Source organism: Cherax quadricarinatus, chromosome 11 (assembly GCF_038502225.1).
Source record: "Cherax quadricarinatus isolate ZL_2023a chromosome 11, ASM3850222v1, whole genome shotgun sequence".
In the NCBI taxonomy this organism is placed as follows: domain Eukaryota; kingdom Metazoa; phylum Arthropoda; class Malacostraca; order Decapoda; family Parastacidae; genus Cherax; species Cherax quadricarinatus.
In genome coordinates this window covers 26287741-26308270 of record NC_091302.1, presented here as the reverse complement: position 1 = coordinate 26308270, position 20530 = coordinate 26287741, and the positions used below count along the sequence as shown (strand labels likewise).

At 41.3% G+C, this 20530-nt stretch overlaps 1 protein-coding gene across 4 annotated transcripts in view; it reads right to left on the bottom strand.

Annotated features, from left to right (window-relative positions):
- The window catches only part of LOC128687542 (uncharacterized), an 87011-nt gene extending 66876 nt beyond the window's left edge, over positions 1 to 20135 (bottom strand). The window contains exons 1-2 of one of the 4 annotated variants that reach the window (XM_053775006.2): positions 20070 to 20135; positions 3041 to 3662 (exon numbers count right to left, since the gene is read on the bottom strand). In XM_053775006.2, coding sequence (XP_053630981.2) covers positions 3041 to 3207 — 167 coding nt within the window. In that variant the 5' untranslated portion in view covers positions 3208 to 3662; positions 20070 to 20135. Of the gene's footprint in view, positions 1 to 3040; positions 3663 to 20022 lie in introns of all 4 variants that reach the window. The other 3 variants (XM_053775008.2, XM_053775007.2, XM_053775009.2) reach the window with 3 other exon arrangements.
- Between the last annotated feature and the right edge of the window lie 395 nt (positions 20136 to 20530).

Sequence of the window (20530 nt, the reverse complement as noted above, 5' to 3'; positions counted from 1 at the left end):
CACACTTCTCATACCAACAATAACTAAACCAACCAGGCTCACTGAGACAAGTGCAACCATAATAGACCACATATGGACCAATATACTAGCCCCCCTTAAATCAGGGATAATCACAGATAGCACTACAGACCACTACCCTACCTTCCTCCTGACAAACATTAGTAAACCACCACTTGAATACAACAAAGTCTCATTTAGACTCCATGATGAGGCCTCAATAAGGAAGTTCACAGCTGACCTAGAGACTGTTGACTGGCCTACAGAATTCTCCAAGGCCAATGGTATTGATGACTGGACAGACATTTTTCTTAACAAATTACTTAGACTATACAACAAACATTGTCCTATAACAACGAAACAGATCACAAACAAACGGCTTGGTTGCCCATGGCTAACCAGCACCATTCTGAAATCCATTGACAAGAAACACCAATATGAAAAGCAATATAGACAGGGCTTAATACACAAAGATATTCTTAAACACTATTCATCAGTTCTCACCAAAGTAATAAAAAAAGTCAAACAACTATACTACTCCAGTAGATTCACAGACACTAGAGGAGATATAAAAAAGACCTGGAAAACACTCTCTCAGATTCTAGGAACCCACAAACTGAAAAAAAACAAGAATATTATCCTAACTAAACCTAATGAAACACCACTACATCCCACTGACACAGCTAACAAGATAAATGACTTCTTCTCAACCATAGGATCTAATCTCGCCAATAAAATCCCACATACCAATGCCCATGCCGGGGACTACCTAGATGGGAATTTCCCAAATTCCTTCTATCTTGCACCAACTGAGCCCACGGAAGTCACCGAGATTATAAAGTCACTTAAAAATAACTCAGGGAATCTGTCTCATGTCCCACCATTACTGTACAAGCGAGCGGCTCTGTCTTTTCGCATGTTATTTCATTACTTTTTAACAAGTCACTAGAAACTAGCACCTTCCCAAAACTACTCAAGATGGCAAGGGTTACACCAATTCATAAAGGTGGTGACCCTACAGACTTAAACAACTATAGGCCAATATCAAACTTACCATTGCTATCCATAATCTTTGAGAAACTCGTGCACAGGAGACTATATTCATTTATAACGAGACAAAACATACTCAACCCCTGCCAATTTGGATTCAGGAAAAATAAAAGCACTAATGATGCAATCATAAAAATGCTAGATCTGCTTTACACAGCATTGGAAAATAAGGAATATCCACTAGGAATTTTTATTGACCTAAGAAAAGCTTTTGACATCCTACTCCACAAACTTGACCATTACGGTATAAGAGGCCATGCGCTTGCTTATTTCAAATCTTACCTTACCAATAGGTATCAGTATGTCACCATTAAAGACACAGCATCAACAACACGGCCACTTGATACTGGAGTTCCGCAGGGAAGTGTCCTTGGTCCCCTGCTCTTCCTCATATACATCAATGATCTTCCAAACGTATCCCAACACCTGAAACCCATTCGCTTTGCTGACGACACGACTTATGTCATCTCTCACCCTAATCTTGCCACCCTCAACACCATTGTTAACGAGGAGCTGATCAAAATATCGACTTGGATGACAGCCAATAAACTTACGCTTAACACTGACAAAACCTACTATATTATGTTTGGTAGCAGAGCAGGAGATGCACAAATTAACATTAAGATCGACAACACTCAAATTACCAGACATAATGAGGGCAAATTCCTAGGCCTATACCTTGACAACAACCTGAATTTCAGCACCCATATCCAACACATAACCAAAAAAGTATCCAAAACGGTTGGGATCCTCTCCAAGATACGATGCTACGTGCCACAAAATGCCCTTCTCACACTATACCACTCACTTATTTATCCATACCTCACCTAAGCTATTTGTGCTTGGGGATCAACTGCAGCAACACACCTAAAGCCAATAATAACCCAACAAAAAGCTGCAGTAAGAATAATCACTAAATCCCATCCCTGGCAACACACCCCCCACTCTTCATAGATCTAAACTTACTCCCTGTTCAGTACATCCACACTTACTACTGTGCAATCTACATCTACAGGACCTTAAACTCCAATATCAACCTTGACCTAAAACGCTTTCTTGATAGTTGTGACAGAACCCACAGGCATAACACCAGGCACAAACATCTCTATGACATTCCCCGTGTCCGACTAAACCTTTACAAAAATTCAATGTATGTCAAAGGCCCTAAAATCTGGAACACCCTACCTGAGAACTCTAGAACTGCAGACACATTCATCACCTTCAAAACTACCATTAGAAAACATCTTATCTCCCTGATACACCCCGTCAACTAACTACACGAATACCACCTGGTGGTTCACACTTACACTCACTCACCCATTTGACCATAAACAGAAATATTAATCTCAATCTTAAAATAATGAATCCTGTGATACTACAATACTGAAACTATGTACTGTGCCAAAACAAAAGCATTCACATTGCTAAACTCACAAACTAGTATTTAGTCACTTAGCCTTAATACCAACTTACCTCATTAAGATTTAAACTAAGTCTGCCCGAAATGCCTAGCCATGCTAGGTGTTCTAGTGGTACACTCTGTAATCATCATTTTACTACATGTAAACCACACAATAAGCAAATTCTGTAAACTCAGCATTGTAATCCTTATAGGTAATAAACTTTGAATTGAATTGAATTGAATTGAATGCTAGTGTGGGAATCGTCCGTAAATCCCTGCTTTTATAGACACGATGTTAACCTTCTTAGTTTGTATAGATATACACCTATATGAATGTGTATAAATATACACCTATATGAATATGTATAAACATACACCTATATGAATGTGTACCTATATGAATGTGTATAAATATACACCTATATGATAAAACTTGCCAGTTTTAGAACTGGCTTATGATGGGTTCAAATCCCAGTTTGTTCAATGACTTGTCATCGTGTTGTGGACAGTACTTTATCCTGTCCAAAGAATAATTACGGATTCATTGTTTACTCGATACTTCGGTTATGGAGTTTAGTGTTAAATACTTACAGCACGTGTACGCCCGGTGGCTGCATGTAGGCCAGATAGAAGCTGAAGATACAGAGGACGCCCACGCCCCACAATAAGGTAGTGACGCCCATGGCCGCCCACCGCCGCCGGAGCGTCATCACCAACACCATTACTCCTACGAGAATTTTCCTGCTAAGGTGCGCCATCTTGTCAACAGAGAGAGAGTGGCAACCCTCCAGCGTCAGCTCTTCTCCTGTATCACATTTGTCATACACTTTTCAACAATTAATAAATATCTTTATCTGTTTTCCATTTTTTCCTTAATGAAACAAGTAACCGTCAGTTCTATGAACAATCAATTAGCACAACTTGTTTCCCGCGCGTTGTTTTGAAAATTAAGTTTTCGAAATAATCAGTGATGCTGACTTTATTTATTCCTTCATTGCTACTAGAAATAATTACTGTGAATATCACTTTGAAGAAATGCAAACAAATTACCTTTGCCCGCTTAAGTTAGTCCCCAGACAAGGTTAAAGGCACCACATGATACAAGAATGTCGCCACTTCAAGATACGATTAAGTTTCACTAAGGCGGGATAAGTACAGTAGCCTGGATCCAGTTTCAGGTATCTGGGTATACACTCAGCACAATACACAACTCCTTAATTTAAATGAAAATGAGTAAAATTGGTAAATACGTTAATTCATTAGTTTAATTCCTATTTACTATACGGGAGATATGAATATATGTCAAGTAAAGAAACTAATGCTAAAAACAGGAATGAAAGTAAACTCTAATTATAATATATGCTTATTTTCTCCAAATTTTTGCACTATTTTCATACATTATTGACATCAAAATGCACTCTCGAACACACTTACCAGCTTATATTTTTGCAAATATTTACCTGTTGTATGCCCTTTTTATTTTGAACATGTGATCTAAAATAATACTTAATCCCACGAAAACAATCATTATACAGTGAAGGTCAGGCCAGACACAGCCATCACTGATCTCATCCTCACAGGAAGCTGCTGTTTTGTAGTCTACTTCATTTTTTAATATTGGATTGGAAATACGAAATGTGTACCTAATAATGCCACTTTTATATACTAACAGAATACTGAAGTTTTTATCGTCACAGTTAGTGGAAGAATATTAGTACTATAAACAAATACTTGCATAACAAACTGAGCATACAAAACGAGACTCAACGAGCATTCTTCTTTTTCTATAAATGGATGACCACAAGCATACAATAAATTACACACACATACAAACACACACACACACACACACACACACACACACACACACACACACACACACACACACACACACACACACACACACACACACACACACACACACACACACACACACACACACACACACACACACACACACAAACACATACACAAAGCTGTTGTACAGCCACATCAGAAGGAAAACGATAGTGAAGGACCAGGTGATCAGGCTGAGGAAGGAAGGAGGGGAAGTCACAAAAAATGACCGAAGTGTTCACAGAGGAGACAGAAGGGCCTCCAGAGAGGTGGAGAGGTGGGGTACACCATCAAGTGTTGGACACAATACATACAACCGAGGAAGAAGTGAGAAAGCTGCTAAGCGAGCTAGACATCTCAAAGGCGATAGGGCCGGATAACATCACTCCATGGGTCCTGAGAGAGGAAGCAAAGGCGCTTCGTGTACCACTAACAACTATCTTCAACACATCTATTGAAACAGGGCTACTAACGGAGGTATGGAAGACAGCAAATGTAGTCCCTGTTTTTTAAAAAGAAGACAGACACGAAGCATTAAACTACAGACCAGTGTCACTGACGTGTATAGTATGCATGGTCATGGAAAAAATTATCAGGAAAAGAGTGGTGGGGCACCTTGAAAGGAATGAGCTTATCAGCGATAGCCAGCACGGTTTCAGGGACGGGAAATCCTGTGTCACAAACCTACTGCAGTTTTATGACAAGGTAACGGAAGTAAGACACGAGAGAGGGGTGGGTAGATTGCATTTTCTTGGATTGCAAGAAAGCCTTCGACACAGTTCCTCACAAGAGATTAGTGCAAAAGCTAAGAGATCAGGCACGTATAACAGTAAGGGCACTGCAATGGATCAGAGAATACCTGACAGGGAAGCAACAGCGAGTCATGGTACGTGACGAAGTATCAGAGTGGGCGCTTGAGACGAGCGGGGTTCCACAGAGGTCAGTCCTAGGACCAGTGCTGTTTTTGGTATATGTGAATGACATGATGGAAGGGATAGACTCAGAAGTGTCCCTGTTTGCGTATGATGCGAAGTTAATGAGAAGAATTAAATCGGCCTGACTACACTGGAGGACAGGAGGGGTAAGGGAGACATGATAACGACACACGAAATAATGCGTGGATTTCACAGGGTGGGCAGAGAGAGGATGTTCCATAGAAGGGGCACAGAAACAAGGGTTACAATTGGAAGTTGAAGAATCAGATGAATCAAAGAGATATTAGGAAGTATTTCTTTAGTCATAGGAAGTAGAATAGTCTGGCAATTGATGTAGTGGAGGCAGGAACCATACATAGTTTTAAGACGAGATATGATTAAGCTCATGGAACCGGGGGAGAGAGGACCTAGTAGTGATCAGTAAAGAGCCGGGGCCAGGAGCTATATATCGACCCCTACAACCACAAATAGGTGAGTATTTGAGTACACACACCCACACAAAAACAAAGACTAGTTCCAGAGCTAAGGGGAATGTCCTACGAAGAAAGGTTAAGGGAAATTGGCCTGACGACACTGGAGGACAAGAGGGTTAGGGGAGACATGATAACGACATACAAAATACTGCGGGGAATTGACAAGGTGGATAGAGACAGGATGTTCCACAGATGGGACACAGAAACAAAGGGTCACAATTGGAAGTTGAAGACTCAGATGAGTTAGAGATATGTTAAGAAGTATATCTTGAGTCATAGAGTTGTCAGGAGGTGGAATAGTCTGGAAAGTGACATAGTGGAGGCAGGAACCATACTTAGTTTTAAGACGAGGTTCGATAAAGCTCATGGAGCAGGGAGAGAGAGAACCTAGAAGCGGTCAGTGAAGAGCCAGGGCCAGGAGCTATGACTCGACCCCTGCAACCACAAATAGGTGAGTACAAATAGGAGAGTACACACACACGCGCGCGCGCGAGAGAGAGAGAGATTTAAAGAAGTATTTACAGTGGAGACAGAAAGGACTCCGGAAAGTCAAAATAGGGGGGAGTGGGGTGTACACCAACAAGGGATATACCAACAAGTGCTGGATGAAATTCACACAACCGAGGAGGAGGTGAAGAAGCTGCTAACTGAACTTGATACCTTAAAGGCGGTGGAACCGGACAACATCTCTTCCTTAGAGAGGGAGTAGAGATGCTGTGTATGCCACTAACAACAATTTTCAACGCATCCACGGAAACTGGGCAACTACCTGAGTTTTAGAAGACGGGAAATGTAGTCCCAATTTTTGAGACAGAAGACAGACCCGAGGCATTAAACTACAGACCAGTGTCACTGACGAGTATGTTAAGCAAAGTCAAGGAGAAAATTATCAGGAGAACAGTAGTGGAGCACCTTGAAAGGAATAAGTTTATCAGCGACAAGCAGCACGGTTTCAGGGAAGGGAAATCCTGAGTCACAAACCTAGTGGAGTTTTATGACAAGGAAACAGAAGTAAGACACAAGAGAGAGGGGTGGGTAGATTGCAACATCTTGGACTGCAAGAAGGCCTTCGACACAGTTCTTCACAATAAGTTAGTGCAAAAGCTAGAGGATCACTACATCTGAGGTCAGTGGTTACCTGTGGTCATACCTGCCTAAGCTCTTGGGAGTTAGCGTGGGCTGTTACCAAGCACCATGGCTTGTTGTGGTGTTTTAGAATCTCAGGTTCATGTGTTGAAGAAGGAGATTCTACTTCTTCAGGAGGAAAATAGGAGGCTGAAGCTTCGCATAGATGAGTTTGGGAGCGAGTGTGAGAAGGATTTAGCTGGTAAGGAAGGAATGGTCAACAGCAGTGATAGTGGCAGCCACTTTAAGTGGCAAGCGGTTCAGAGTTCAGGAAGAAGGAAGATGAGGAGAGTTAATAGAGAAGATGTGAAGGTAGGAAATCGATTCTCTGTTCTCCAAGACGAGTGTACTTCAGTGGTTAGTAAGGTTGAAGGTACCGGAGATTCCCCTGCTAATCAAGGTAAGAATATTTTAATAGTAGGCGATTCTCAGGTAAGATATATGGACCATGCATTTTGTAACAGAGACAGAAAGGTCAGACAGAGAGTGTGCCTTCATGGAGCTGGTGTTCGTGACATAGTCAGCAGGTTGGATAAAATTTTGGCAGGTAATGGGAACTAGCCCATTATCTGTCTTAGTGCTGGGGGTAATGACATTGGGAAGGGCAGGAGAGAGAAGCTGCTGGATAAGTACAGGTTAGCCAAAGAAGTAGTTAGGTCTAAGGGAGGGATCCCAGTCATATGTAGCATCTTGCCTAGAAAGGGAGTGGGCAATGAATGGATGTCTAGGGCAATTGGTATAAATTGCTGCCTAGACAGGTACTGCAAGGAACTTGCAATCCCATTCATTGATAACTGGGACCTATTCTTTGGTAAACATGATATGTATGCAAGGGATGGGGTTCATCTCTCTGGGGATGGAGTGCTTGCAATAGCCAATTCAACTGAGAGGGTAATTGATGGCTTGTCTAGGAATTTAAACTAATAGATTATAGAGGTATGGGTGTTTGTGGGAAACAATCAGGCTGCAGCATTAAGGTTAAAAACAGCAGTTATTACCGGGATACCTCAGGGATATGTTTAAAAGACAATATTCAAAATAAAGTTGTTAGTAATGGCAAATCAATTGATCAACAAACAAAGAGTGATAGGAGAGGGCAACGAGTGACTAGCTCCCTTAAGGTTTTCTATACAAATAATAGGAGTCAAAGAAATAAGATAGATTAGCTAAGATTACTTGCAAGTGTAGGTAATTTAGATATTATTGCTATAACAGAGACCTGGTTCAACCTGAAAGATCAAGAAATGCCTTCTGAATGCAACATACAGGGTTATAAACTATTCCACACTGATAGGGTCAACAGGAAGGGTGGTGGTCTGGCGATATATGTCAGAGAAAAATTATGACGGTACTCGGGAGTTTGTTCCACTCATCCATAACTCTATTACCAAACCAGTGCTTCCTTATATCCTTTCATGAATCTGAATTTTTCCAATTTAAAGCCATTGCTGCGAGTCCTGTCTACGTTAGATATTTTTAGCAAGCTATTTACATCCCCTCTATTAATTCTTATTTTACATTTGTATACCTCAATCATACCCCTCCTAATTCTAAGCCTTTCTAGAGAGTGCAGATTCATCCTCCTTTGTACGTTTTCTAGAGCATTTATATTCATTCAGTAATACGGTGACCAAAACTGTGCAGCATAATCTAAATGAGGCCTAACCAAGGATATATAGAGATGAAGAACAACGTGAGTACTCCTATTATTTATACTTCTTGCTATGAAGCCAAGAATTCTGTTAGCTTTATTGCGATCACTAATGCACTGTTGTCTTGGTTTTAGATTACTACACACACCACTACATCAGTCTATTCAAATCATCCTGGAGTGATCTAATGTCCTCATTAGAATGAACTGGACGACCTATTTTGGTGTCATCAGCAAATTTACGTATGTCGCTGTTTATTCCCTCATCTATGTCGTTTATGTAGAATGTGAACAGCAAGGGGCCCAACACTGACCCCAGTAGAACACCGCTTGTGACGTGCCCCCATTCTGATTTCTCCCCATTCATGCAAACTGTCTGCTGCCTATTCGTCAACCATGCCTCAACCCAGGAAAAAATTTCTCCTCCTATTCCGTGTGCCTTAAGTTTCCTCAATAGCCTCTGACGTGGAAGTCTATCGTAAGCCTTATGGCTGATGGGAGGCTGTTGAACAGTCTTGGGCAGCGCACATTTATTATACTTTCTCTTAGTGTACTAATGGCGCCCCAACTTTTCACTGGGGTTATGTTACATTGCCTGCCAAATCTTTGGTTTTCGTAGGGAGTGATTTCTAAGTGCAGATTAGGGACCAGTCCCTCTAGGATTTTCCAGGAGAAAGATTATGATGTATCTCTCTCGCCTGCGCTCCAGTGAGTATAAGTCAAGTGCTTCCAAGCGTTCCCAGTGTAAAGTGTTTGATGGAACTTATATGTGTGCAGTAAAGGTTCTCTGTACATTCTCAGAGTGGCGCCTGTGAACAGCGGGGTTCTACAGGGGTCAGTCCTAGGACCATAGCTGTTTTTTGTGTATGTAAATGACATGTCGGAAGGGATAGATCCAGAATTGTCCCTGTTTGCAGATGATGTGAAGTCAGTGAGAAGAATTAAATCGGATGAGGATCAGGCAGGACTACAAAGAGACTTGAATAGGCAGGAAGCCTGCTCCAGCAACTGGATCCTCGAATTTAAGCCCGCTAAAGCAGTCATGAAGATCGGGGAAGGGCAATGAAGATGGCAGACAGAGTATAGGCTAGGTGGCCACAGACTGCAAGTCTTACTCAAGGAAAAGGATTTTGGGGTGAGTATAATACCAAGTATATCTCCTGAGGCGCACATCAACCAGACAGCTGCAGCAGCATACTGGCGCCTGGCAAACCTAAGAATAGCCTTCCGATACCTCAGTAAGGAATCGTTCAAGACACTATACACCATGTACGTCAGACCCATATTGGAGTATGTAGCACCAGTTTGGAACCAACACAAGGTAAAGCACGTAAAGAAATTACAGAAAGTGTAAAGATTTGCAACAAGACTAGTACCAGAGCTAAGGGAAATGTCATACGAAGAAAAGTTAAGGGAAATCAGTCTCACGACACTGAAGGACAGGAAGGTTAGGGAAGACAGCATGATAACGGCATATTAAATACTGCTAGAAATTGACAAGGTGGACAGAGACAGGATGTTCCAGAGATGTTCACAGAAACAAGGGGGTTACAACTGGAAGTTGAAGACTCAGGTGAGTCAAGGTAATGTTAGGAAGGTTTTCTTCAGTCATAGAGTTGTCAGGAAGTGGAGCAGTCTGGAAATTGACGTAGTGGAGGCAGGAACCATACATAGTTTTAAGACATGGTTTGATAAAGCTCATAGAGCAGGGAGTGAGTGACCTTGTGGCGATCAGTGAAGAGGCGGGGCCAGGAGCTATGAATCGAAGCCTGCAACCACAAATAGGTGAATACAAATAAGTACACACGAACACACATACACATACACACACACACACACACACACACACACACACACACACACACACACACACACACACACACACACACACACACACACACACACACACACACACACACACACACACACACACACACACACACACACACACACACACACACACACACAGTAAGACCGGACCTAATATTCACCTTGAGAAGTGCAGACATTGATGACGTCTCATATGAAAGACCTCTCGGGGCCACTGATAACGTGGGTCTGAGCTTCGAATACTTAGTAGAGTTACAAGTGGAGAGGGAAACAGGAAGGGCAGGACGAATGAAGCCAAACTACAAGAGAGGGGACTACACAGGCATGAAGAATTTCCTACACGAGGTTCAGTGGGACAGAGAACTGGCAGGGAAGTCAGTAAACGAGATGATGGGATATGTGACAACAATATGCAAGGAAGCTGAGGAGAGGTTTGTATGCAAGGGTATGAGAAATAATGAGATTGCCAGGATGAGCCCTTCGGTCACCCGAAGGTATAGAGAGGCCAAAACCAAGTGTGCTAGAGAATGGAAGAGGGACAGAAGGCAAAAGACCCAGGAAAATAAGGAGAGAAGTCGGAGAGCCAGAAATGAATATGCACAGGTAAGAAGGAAGGCCCAACGACAGTATGAAAATGACAAAGAAGCAAAAGCCAAATCTGACTCGAAGCTGTTGTACAGCCACATCAGGAGGAAAACAATTGTCAAGGAGCAGGTAATCATGCTTACAAAGGAAAGAGAAGAGATCACAAGAAACGACCGTGAAGTATGTGAGGAACTCAACATGAGATTCAAAGAAGTGTTCACAGAGGAGACAGAAGGGACTCCAGAAAGAAGGAGAGGTGGGGTACACCACCAAGTGTTGGACACAATGCATACAACCGAGGAAGAAGTGAAGAGGCTGCTAAGCGAGCTAGATACCATCTCTCATTTTGTCCTGAGAGAGGGAGCAGATGCAATATGTGTACCCCTAACAACAATATTCAACACATCTACCAAAACAGGACGACTACCTGTGGTATGGAAGACAACAAATGTAGTCCCAATTTTTAAAAACTGAGACAGACACGAAGCATTAAACTACAGACCAATGTCACTGACATGTATAGTACGCAAAGTCATGGACAATATTATCAAAAGAAGAGTGGTAGAACACCTAGAAAGGAATGAGCTTATCAACGACAACCAGCACGGTTTCAGGGACGGGAAATCCTGTGTCATAAACCTACTAGAGTTCTATGACAGGGTGACAGCAGTAAGACAAGAGAGAGAGGAGTGGGTAGATTGCATTTTCTTGGACTGCAAGAAGGCGTTTGACACAGTTCCACACAAGAGATTAGTGCAAAAGCTGGAGAACCAGGCAGGGATAACAGGGAAGACAATACAGTGGATGAGGGAGTACCTGTCATTAAGACAACAGAGAGTCATGGTACGTGGCGAGATGTAAGAGTGGGCGCCTGTGACAAGTGGGGTTTCACAGCGGTCAGTCCTAGGACCGGTGCTGTTTCATGTATTTGTGAATAACATGACGGAAGGAATAGACTCCGAAGTGTCCCTGTTTGCAAATGATGTAAAGTTGATGAGAAGAATCCAGTCGGTCGAGGACAAGGCAGAACTACAAAGGGATCTAGACAAGCTGCTGGTCTGGTCCAGCAACTGGCTCCTGGAGTTCAACCCCACCAAGTGCAAAATCATAAAGATTGGGGAAGGGCAAAGAAGACAGCAGATGGAGTACAGTCTAGAGAGCCAGAGACTACAAACCTCACTCAAGGAAAAAGATCTTGGGGTGAGTATAACACCAGGCACATCTGAGGCGCACATCAATCAAATAACTGTTGCAGCATATGGGCGCCTAACAAACCTAAGAACAGCATTCCGACATCTTAATAAGGAATCGTTCAGGACCCTGTACACTGTACATGTTAGACCCATATTAGAGTATGAAGCACCAGTTTGGAACCCACACTTAGCCAAGCATGTAAGGAAACTAGAGAAAGTGCAAAGGTTTGCAACATGATTAGTCCCGGAGCTAAGAGGTATGTCGTACGAGGAGAGGTTAAAGGAGATCGACCTGACGACACTGGAAGACAGGAGAAATAGGGGGGACATGATAACGACAATTAAAACACTGAGAAGAATCGACTGAGAAGGGACACAGCAACAAGGGGTCACTGGAAGTTGAAGATTCAGATGAATCACAGGGATGTTAGGAAGTATTTCTTTAGTCACAGAGTTGTCAGGAAGTGGAATAGTCTCTGGAGCGATTTAGTAGAGGCAGGACTCATACACAGCTTTAAAAAGAGGTATGATAAAGCTCATGGAGCAGGAAGAGTGACACAGTAGCGGCCAGTGTGGTTGCAGTGACTCGACCCCTGCAACCACAAGTAGGTGAGAGCTAGGTGAGTACACACACACACACACACACACACACACACATACACACACACACACACACACACACACACACACACACACATACACACACACAGACACAGACACACACACACACACACACACACACACACACACACACACACACACACACACACACACACAGACAGACACACACACACACACACACACACACACACACACACACACACACACCCACACACACACACACACACACACACACACACACACACACACATCGGTCTGACGACACTGGAGGCCAGGAGGGTCAGGGGAGACATGATAACGACATATAAAATACTGCGCGGAATAGACGAGGTGGACAAAGACGGGATGTTCCAGAGATGGGACACAGACACAAGAGGTCACAATTGGAAGTTGAAGACTCAGATGAATCAAAGGGATGTTAGGAAGTATTTCTTCAGTCATAGAGTAGTCAGGCCATGGAATAGCCTAGAAAGTGATGTGGTGGAGGCAGGAACCATACATAGTTTTAAGGCGAGGTATGATAGAGCTCATGGGGCAGGGAGAGAGAGGACCTAGTAGCAATCAGCGAAGAGGCGGGGCCAGGAGCTGTGACTCGACCCCTGCAACCACAAATAGGTGAGTACAAATAGGTAAGTATACACACACACACACACACACACACACACACACACACACACACACACACACACACACACACACACACACACACACACACACACACACACGCACACACACACACACACACACACACACATACACACAAATATGCATGCACCCAAGCGGGCTCGCTTACACGTACACACTGAAACACACATGCAAACACTGTTGAGTTTTATAATAAAGTAACAGAAATAAGGCAGGAGAGAGATGGATGGTTAAACTGCAATAACGTCTTTCATCCTCTACCTCACAGGAGTATCTTAATGGAGAGCTATAAAATGTGTTTGTCCGGGATATCAGAAAAAAGAAGTGTAACCGGTAGGGTTCTGCAGGGATCGGTATTATAACCTATTCTCTTTCTGGAATATGCGATTTACATTCCAGGAAAGAAAGTAGGATGAATCACTGCAGACGATAGATGATGATAAATTTGAACCCAAGCGAAGTGAGAAGTGAATCTTTAAATATAACCCCAGCAAACTCATGATTATGACAAGTTGAGAAGGGACAAAAATGACCAGACACTTAGTAAAGACTAGAGAGCAAGAGTCTTCTAACCTCCTTAGACGAGAAAATCCAGGAGGTGAAAATATTCCCGAGCACATCACCAGCGTCATACATCATCCATATATCCTCTTTAGCGAATTCTTAGATAAATCAAAGAGTAGCTTTTTGAAATCAAAGCAGAAAAACAAGTCATTCACGACTCTAGATACCACATGTGTTAAGCTTATCTCGGAATATGCAGTACCTACATGAAAGCATCGCCTGATACAACATGCTTAGAACCTGGAATATGTGCAGAGGTATGCAATGAGATTAGTGTCAGAACTAAGGGAAATGAGCTAAAAGGAGAGGAAAAGGACAAAAGGAAAAGAGGAGATATTTTAATTATGCACAAAATACTCAGAGGACATGATAGGCAGGAAAAGGAGAGACTAGTCGAGAGGCAGGAAACAAGCACACGAGGGCACAGCTGAAGCTAAAGACACAGATTAATCACAAGGAAGGCAGGAAGTATTTCTTCAGTCTCAAGGTGGTCAGGAAGTGGAATGACCTGGATGAAGGAGTTATGAAAGGAGGCTCCTGGTCGACTGAGCTTACGATGCTAATTAGGAGGGAGCAAATCCGATAAGAATCAGTTAAGAGAAGGTATTAATAGCTGTGAATCAACCTCAGCATTCACAAATAAGTGAATACAAATAAGTGAGTACATAGGCACCAGCTCTTGTCTACCTTGATATACACACGCTGCCATCAGTATCATTCAGGAACCAATAACTAACATTTCCAAGTTCCTCAGTATTGTGTTCAGTCTGAGAAGCATCACTCACTTTTGTGTAACTAATTAGGACGCGTACACTTGTGACAGCTGTCAAATTCACCATAAAACATGATCAGCTATAACTTACGTTAGGCAACTCACTTGACAATGCTTACAAATTCCTAGTTCAGCGAAGTATGTATCTAGGCGCCGGTGAACAACTAAATACCAAGAATTTATAAACGAACACGAAAATTTCTTCGTACAATGGAGATGATATATGTTAACATGCAACTGTTGTAAATTTTGCATATCTAATCTTTCTTATCATCATGAATTTTGTACCGGCTTCCCTGTCACGTCTCAAACACACTAAAAGGATAATCCATTTATTTCTAACCAGTACTTAAATCCATATTAAACACAAGTGTTCTAAAAAGAAAGTTGAATTAGAATTTCGGAGGACTGCATCAGTTACACATTAGTCAGGAAATCTCAATATAGTATTAGCCAAATAAAACCCCAAATACTTTTTTTTTCATTAAATACAAACCTATAAAAAATGTAGATTATATATATATATATATATATATATATATATATATATATATATATATATATATATATATATATATATATATATATATATATATGCGCAAGGAATTCGCAAGAGCAGGCGAAATATACACAAACACTGATCTCTGGCTGAAGGAGACTCGAACCTACGAACCTTGGAACAAGGTACGCAGTGCGATACCAAACTCACCACACTGGACCAATACCTTGGAGTCCAGCTTGCGCTAGACTTTGATCCAAGGCAGCCAGCTTTCAGGGAGAAGGCTTACAGCTTTTCATCTCATTCCCTGCATGCATCAGCCTTACTAGAGATTTTAACAATGCAAGGAATTTCGCCTGCTCTTGCGAATTCCTTGCATTGGCGGAAAGTAAGCTTGATGTCTAAGGGACGGAGAGAATTGTTGAGATTAGAAAGACCGGAAATGTAGGGAAGGCAGAGGATAGAAGAGTTCCCAGGAGTAGAGAGTTTGGGAGAGAAGAAATTACGTTTAGCACGTGAGAGGGCAGAGTCTATGAAATGGGAAGGTAGCCAAGACGGGAAAACGAATTATGAGGAGTGGAAATTTCTGCTGGAAGGAACTGAGGATCACAGATGCGGAGGGCACGGAGAAAGAGGGAGATAAGAACACTTATCTTGACAGGGGAAGCATGATAGGAAAAGTAGTGAATGTACATGCCACTGTGCATAGGTTTTCGGAAAACGGAAAAGGAAAAACCTGTATGTTCTAAGGTTCGTAGGTTCGAGTTTCCTTCAGCCAGAGATCAGTGTTTGTGTATATTTCGCCTGCTCTTGCGAATTCCTTGCATATATATATATATATATATATATATATATATATATATATATATATATATATATATATATATATATATATATATATATATATATATATATATATATATATATATATATATATATATATATATATATATATATATATATATATATTATTACATAATATGGTACAGAAGATTTAAGAGATACATTGTTGATATAAAGGTGGCATATACGGTACATGTTGTTACGTGTGTATCACCGATTATAAGGCGAAAATCTCATCCAGCTCCTCAGAGCTGGGGCGTGTGCCCAAAATGCAGCATGCATTACCCCCTTTGAACAGCCGCACTGAGCCGCTGGAACAGAAAACTAGCTGCCCTGGGATCCCTAGTTACCCTGATGAGTCTTTTTCCCAGCTCCTTAAGGAAATTAGATGCACTCTTTCTCCATGAGCCAAGGGTCTCTGAGCCTATGGGAACAAACATATAATGATGGGCAAGTTCTCCATATTTTCTAGACTTTATATATATATATATATATATATATATATATATATATATATATATATATATATATATATATATATATATATATATATATATATATATATATATATATATATGCAAAACACCCACGGGGGAGTAGAATGATAGGTCTTGTCCTTTTGTGTTGCTATCAACACATCATCAGGGGCTTGCAAAATTGCAGAAAAAATGAGGGTATCCAAGCATATATACATACATATATGTGTGGTAAAAATAGTGGTAAAATTAGACTTCAAGAACGCAATTAATCTCCTAAAAGAGATGTTATATTAGCAGCGGAACAAGACCATTTCCCTGGTTTCTTCCCCTTTGTTTCAGCTGGATATAGCAAGGAATCAATGCTTCTGTTTGGAGAGCATGAAATCACATCATCAGAGAGTGTCCAGCAAGGGGATCCTCTTGTACCATTTCTTTTCTGTAAAGCAGTAAGGGAAATCACAGTCAGACTGACCAGTGAGCTAAGCAGCTGGTTCCTGGATGATGGCACAACAGCAGGTACAAAGGAGTCCGTCTTAGGTGATCTTACACAAGTGATGACACGGGGACAGGAAATGGGTCTCATCCTGAATCCATCCAAATGTGAAATCATTTCAGTCAACAAGTGATAAATGCAGTGAGATCCAAACTACCAGGAGCATCAGTCATTGACCCCTACAAATAGAGTCTTGCTTGGAGCACCTCTGGGAAGCGATGCCATTGACACAATCCTCAGGAAGAAATTGGAAGAATTGAGGAGAATGGAACAACCAATAGTCAATCTTGACACCCACTATGCCTTGTACCTTCTCACAAAGTGCTCGAGTCTGCCCAAGTTGACATATTTCCTAAGATGTGCACCTTCATATGATAACCCTATACTGCATGAATATGACAGTATCCTGAGGCAGATTTTTACGAAAGTACTTAACATTATTCTAGAAGACGGGCAGTGGAACCACGCTACACTTCCAGTCAGACTAGGAGGCACTGGTGTCCGCAGGTTATCACAGATTGCACTACCTGCTTTTCTGTCCTCATGCGTTGCATCCAGAGGGTTTGTAGCAGCAATTTTCCCTAAACATCTTAGGGACAAGATTGGAGTCCAGGACCAAAAGTTCATGGAGGAGCCATGATCTAGGATAATCTAATGGACTCTGAAACCAGACCTGCTCCCCCCCAACAACTACAAACAGTCGCACTGGGAAGGCCCGATAGTGGAGAAAATAGCCTCAACACTGCTTCATAGTGGGTCAGGGAAGGATAGAGCCCGCCTCCTGTCAGTGAGAACTCCTCATGCAGGGGGACTTTCTGTTGGCTCATGGGGAAAGTGTGCATCTAAGTTCCATAAGGAGTTAGGCAAAAGGCTCATCAGGGTAACTAGGGATCTGTTTCAGTGACTCAGCACCGTTGTTCAGAGGGGTAATGCGTGCTGTATTTTGGGCACGCACCCCAGTTCTGAAGAGCTAGATGAGATTTTCACGTTATAATCAGCGACAAACACGTAACAATATGTACTAGATATGTATCTCACAGCTCATGTACTGTATATGCCATCTTTATATCAACACTGTATCTCTTAAACCTTTTGTACCATATTATGTAATAAAATATACCTATTGGTAAAAAAGAATGAAAATATGGGGTGGTAGGGGAAGTGGAATATTCAAACTGCTTCAGGAAGAAATCCAAATATTCTTCCTTGAAGCCTTTTTATCAACTTCTCCGAGGCTATGGGTCCCACAATTTACACCAGAGGTGGAACCCATCCTATACATATATATATATATATATATATATATATATATATATATATATATATATATATATATATATATATATATATATATATATTATTGTGACCATGAACGAGTGGTATTGATCAATAACAACACTGCACTAGCCAAGGCGTTATGCGTTATCGCCCACCATGAGGTAGGCCAAAGCAGCATGGGTTCGAGTTCTTGGCTAGTGCAGTGTTGTTATTGACCAACACCACTCATTCGTGGTAACAGTAATATAAAATACTGCTCGTTGAAGTAGTACACCAAACAGGGACTAGAATGAAATTAGCCTAGAGTCATCCACACCATCGTGTGTTCTTGGGTAGGGAGTACCACATCCAGTTCCGCTGGATGCCCTACTCTTAAGGATCGTATGGTTCAGTGGATAAGGGCGTCATGTGTTTTCGCCCAACATGAGGCAGGCCAAAGTAGCATGGGTTCGAGGCAGTGGAGATGTCATGTCTGAGGGCAATGTGTGGTGTGAATATAATGCAGAGAATACGTAGTTTGGAAGTTAGGAGTAGGTGCGGGATTACCAAAACTGTTGTCCAGAGGGCCGAGGAAGGGTTGTTGAGGTGGTTCGGACATGTAGAGAGAATGGAGCGAAACAGAATGACTTCAAGAGTGTATCAATCTGTAGTGGAAGGAAGGCGGGGTAGGGGTCGGCCTAGGAAAGGTTGGAGGGAGGGGGTAAAGGAGGTTTTGTGTGCGAGGGGCTTGGACTTCCAGCAGGCATGCTTGAGCGTGTTTGATAGGAGTGAATGGAGACAAATAGTTTTTAATACTTGACGTGCTGTTGGAGTGTGAGCAAAGTAACATTTATGAAGGGATTCAGGGAAACCGGGAGGCCGGACTTGAGTCCTGGAGATGGGAAGTACAGTGCCTGCACTCTGAAGGAGGGGTGTTAATGTTGCAGTTTAAAAACTGTAGTGTAAAGCACCCTTCTGACAAGACAGTGATGGAGTGAATGATGGTGAAAGTTTTTCTTTTTCGGGCCACCCTGCCTTGGTGGGAATCGGCCCTATATATATATATATATATATATATATATATATATATATATATATATATATATATATATATATATATATATATATATATATATATATATATATATATATATACATATATATATATATATATATATATATATACATATATATATATATATATATATATATATATATATATATATATATATATATAGATACAGTACTATACTACAAATATACATAAAATCAATCATAAATTCAAAAGATCACTTGCCAACGGTTTAATTTAAACCTATTCATCTCGCTATTTTGTTTTTCTTCAAAGTGCGTTTCCCTTTCCCTCTCCCATCACCGTCTTCCTTCTGTATGACCGTCCCCCTCCCTCTCTACGTCACTCTTTATTCTCTTCCGTTCATTTACGTCTGAGCCAACAGTGAAGAACATTATGACTCAAACATGCATAATTATTTCATTAAACTAATTTCAACGACAACATAACCTAAGTTATTTCAGAATGACGGTATTTACACTTCACACCGGATTTCACGTTGTTATTATTATTATTATTATTATTATTATTATTATTATTATTATTATTATTATCATCATCATCATTATCATCAGGGTTGCTGTTGTTGTTATTTTATTATACTCATGGGGAACGCTAAGCACGGGAACGGAAAGCAGTCATGTCTGATCCATGGAAAGGGAATGTAAATCATCTAAAATATAAAACACATCACAAATACACAGTACAACAGTAGAATTTTCCAGCACAAGATAGAGTAATGGTTACGGGAGACGAGTGTAACACATCCCAGCTGCAACTGGAGACGTGGGTGGCTACCCACCCAGAACTCTGATAACACTGATAACCGACTCGATAACTGTATCTGGATATATTGTCAGCTTTCTTATCTTGTACAGTTGTTCATTCCGACAACCAATGTCAGCATCAACTAGAGGAAAGCATGTATGCAGTTCCTTATTTGATTACATCTTTGTAGCTACAGGGACAGAGCAATGCTCATTTGTGTCCCACCTTCGTTTTTTTTTTCTTTTCGTCATTTCAACATTCCAAAAAAAATTTTTATTATATTAAATATCATTTAAAACATTTGGTTTTATCACCTTAACTATTGGCTGTAACACTCACTTAACTACTTTGTAACACTTACCATTTTATTGTCACTGAAAAATTAACAGTTAGTGCTCTTTCTGCACCTATACGCTCAAGGTCTATCGTCAAGGTTCTTA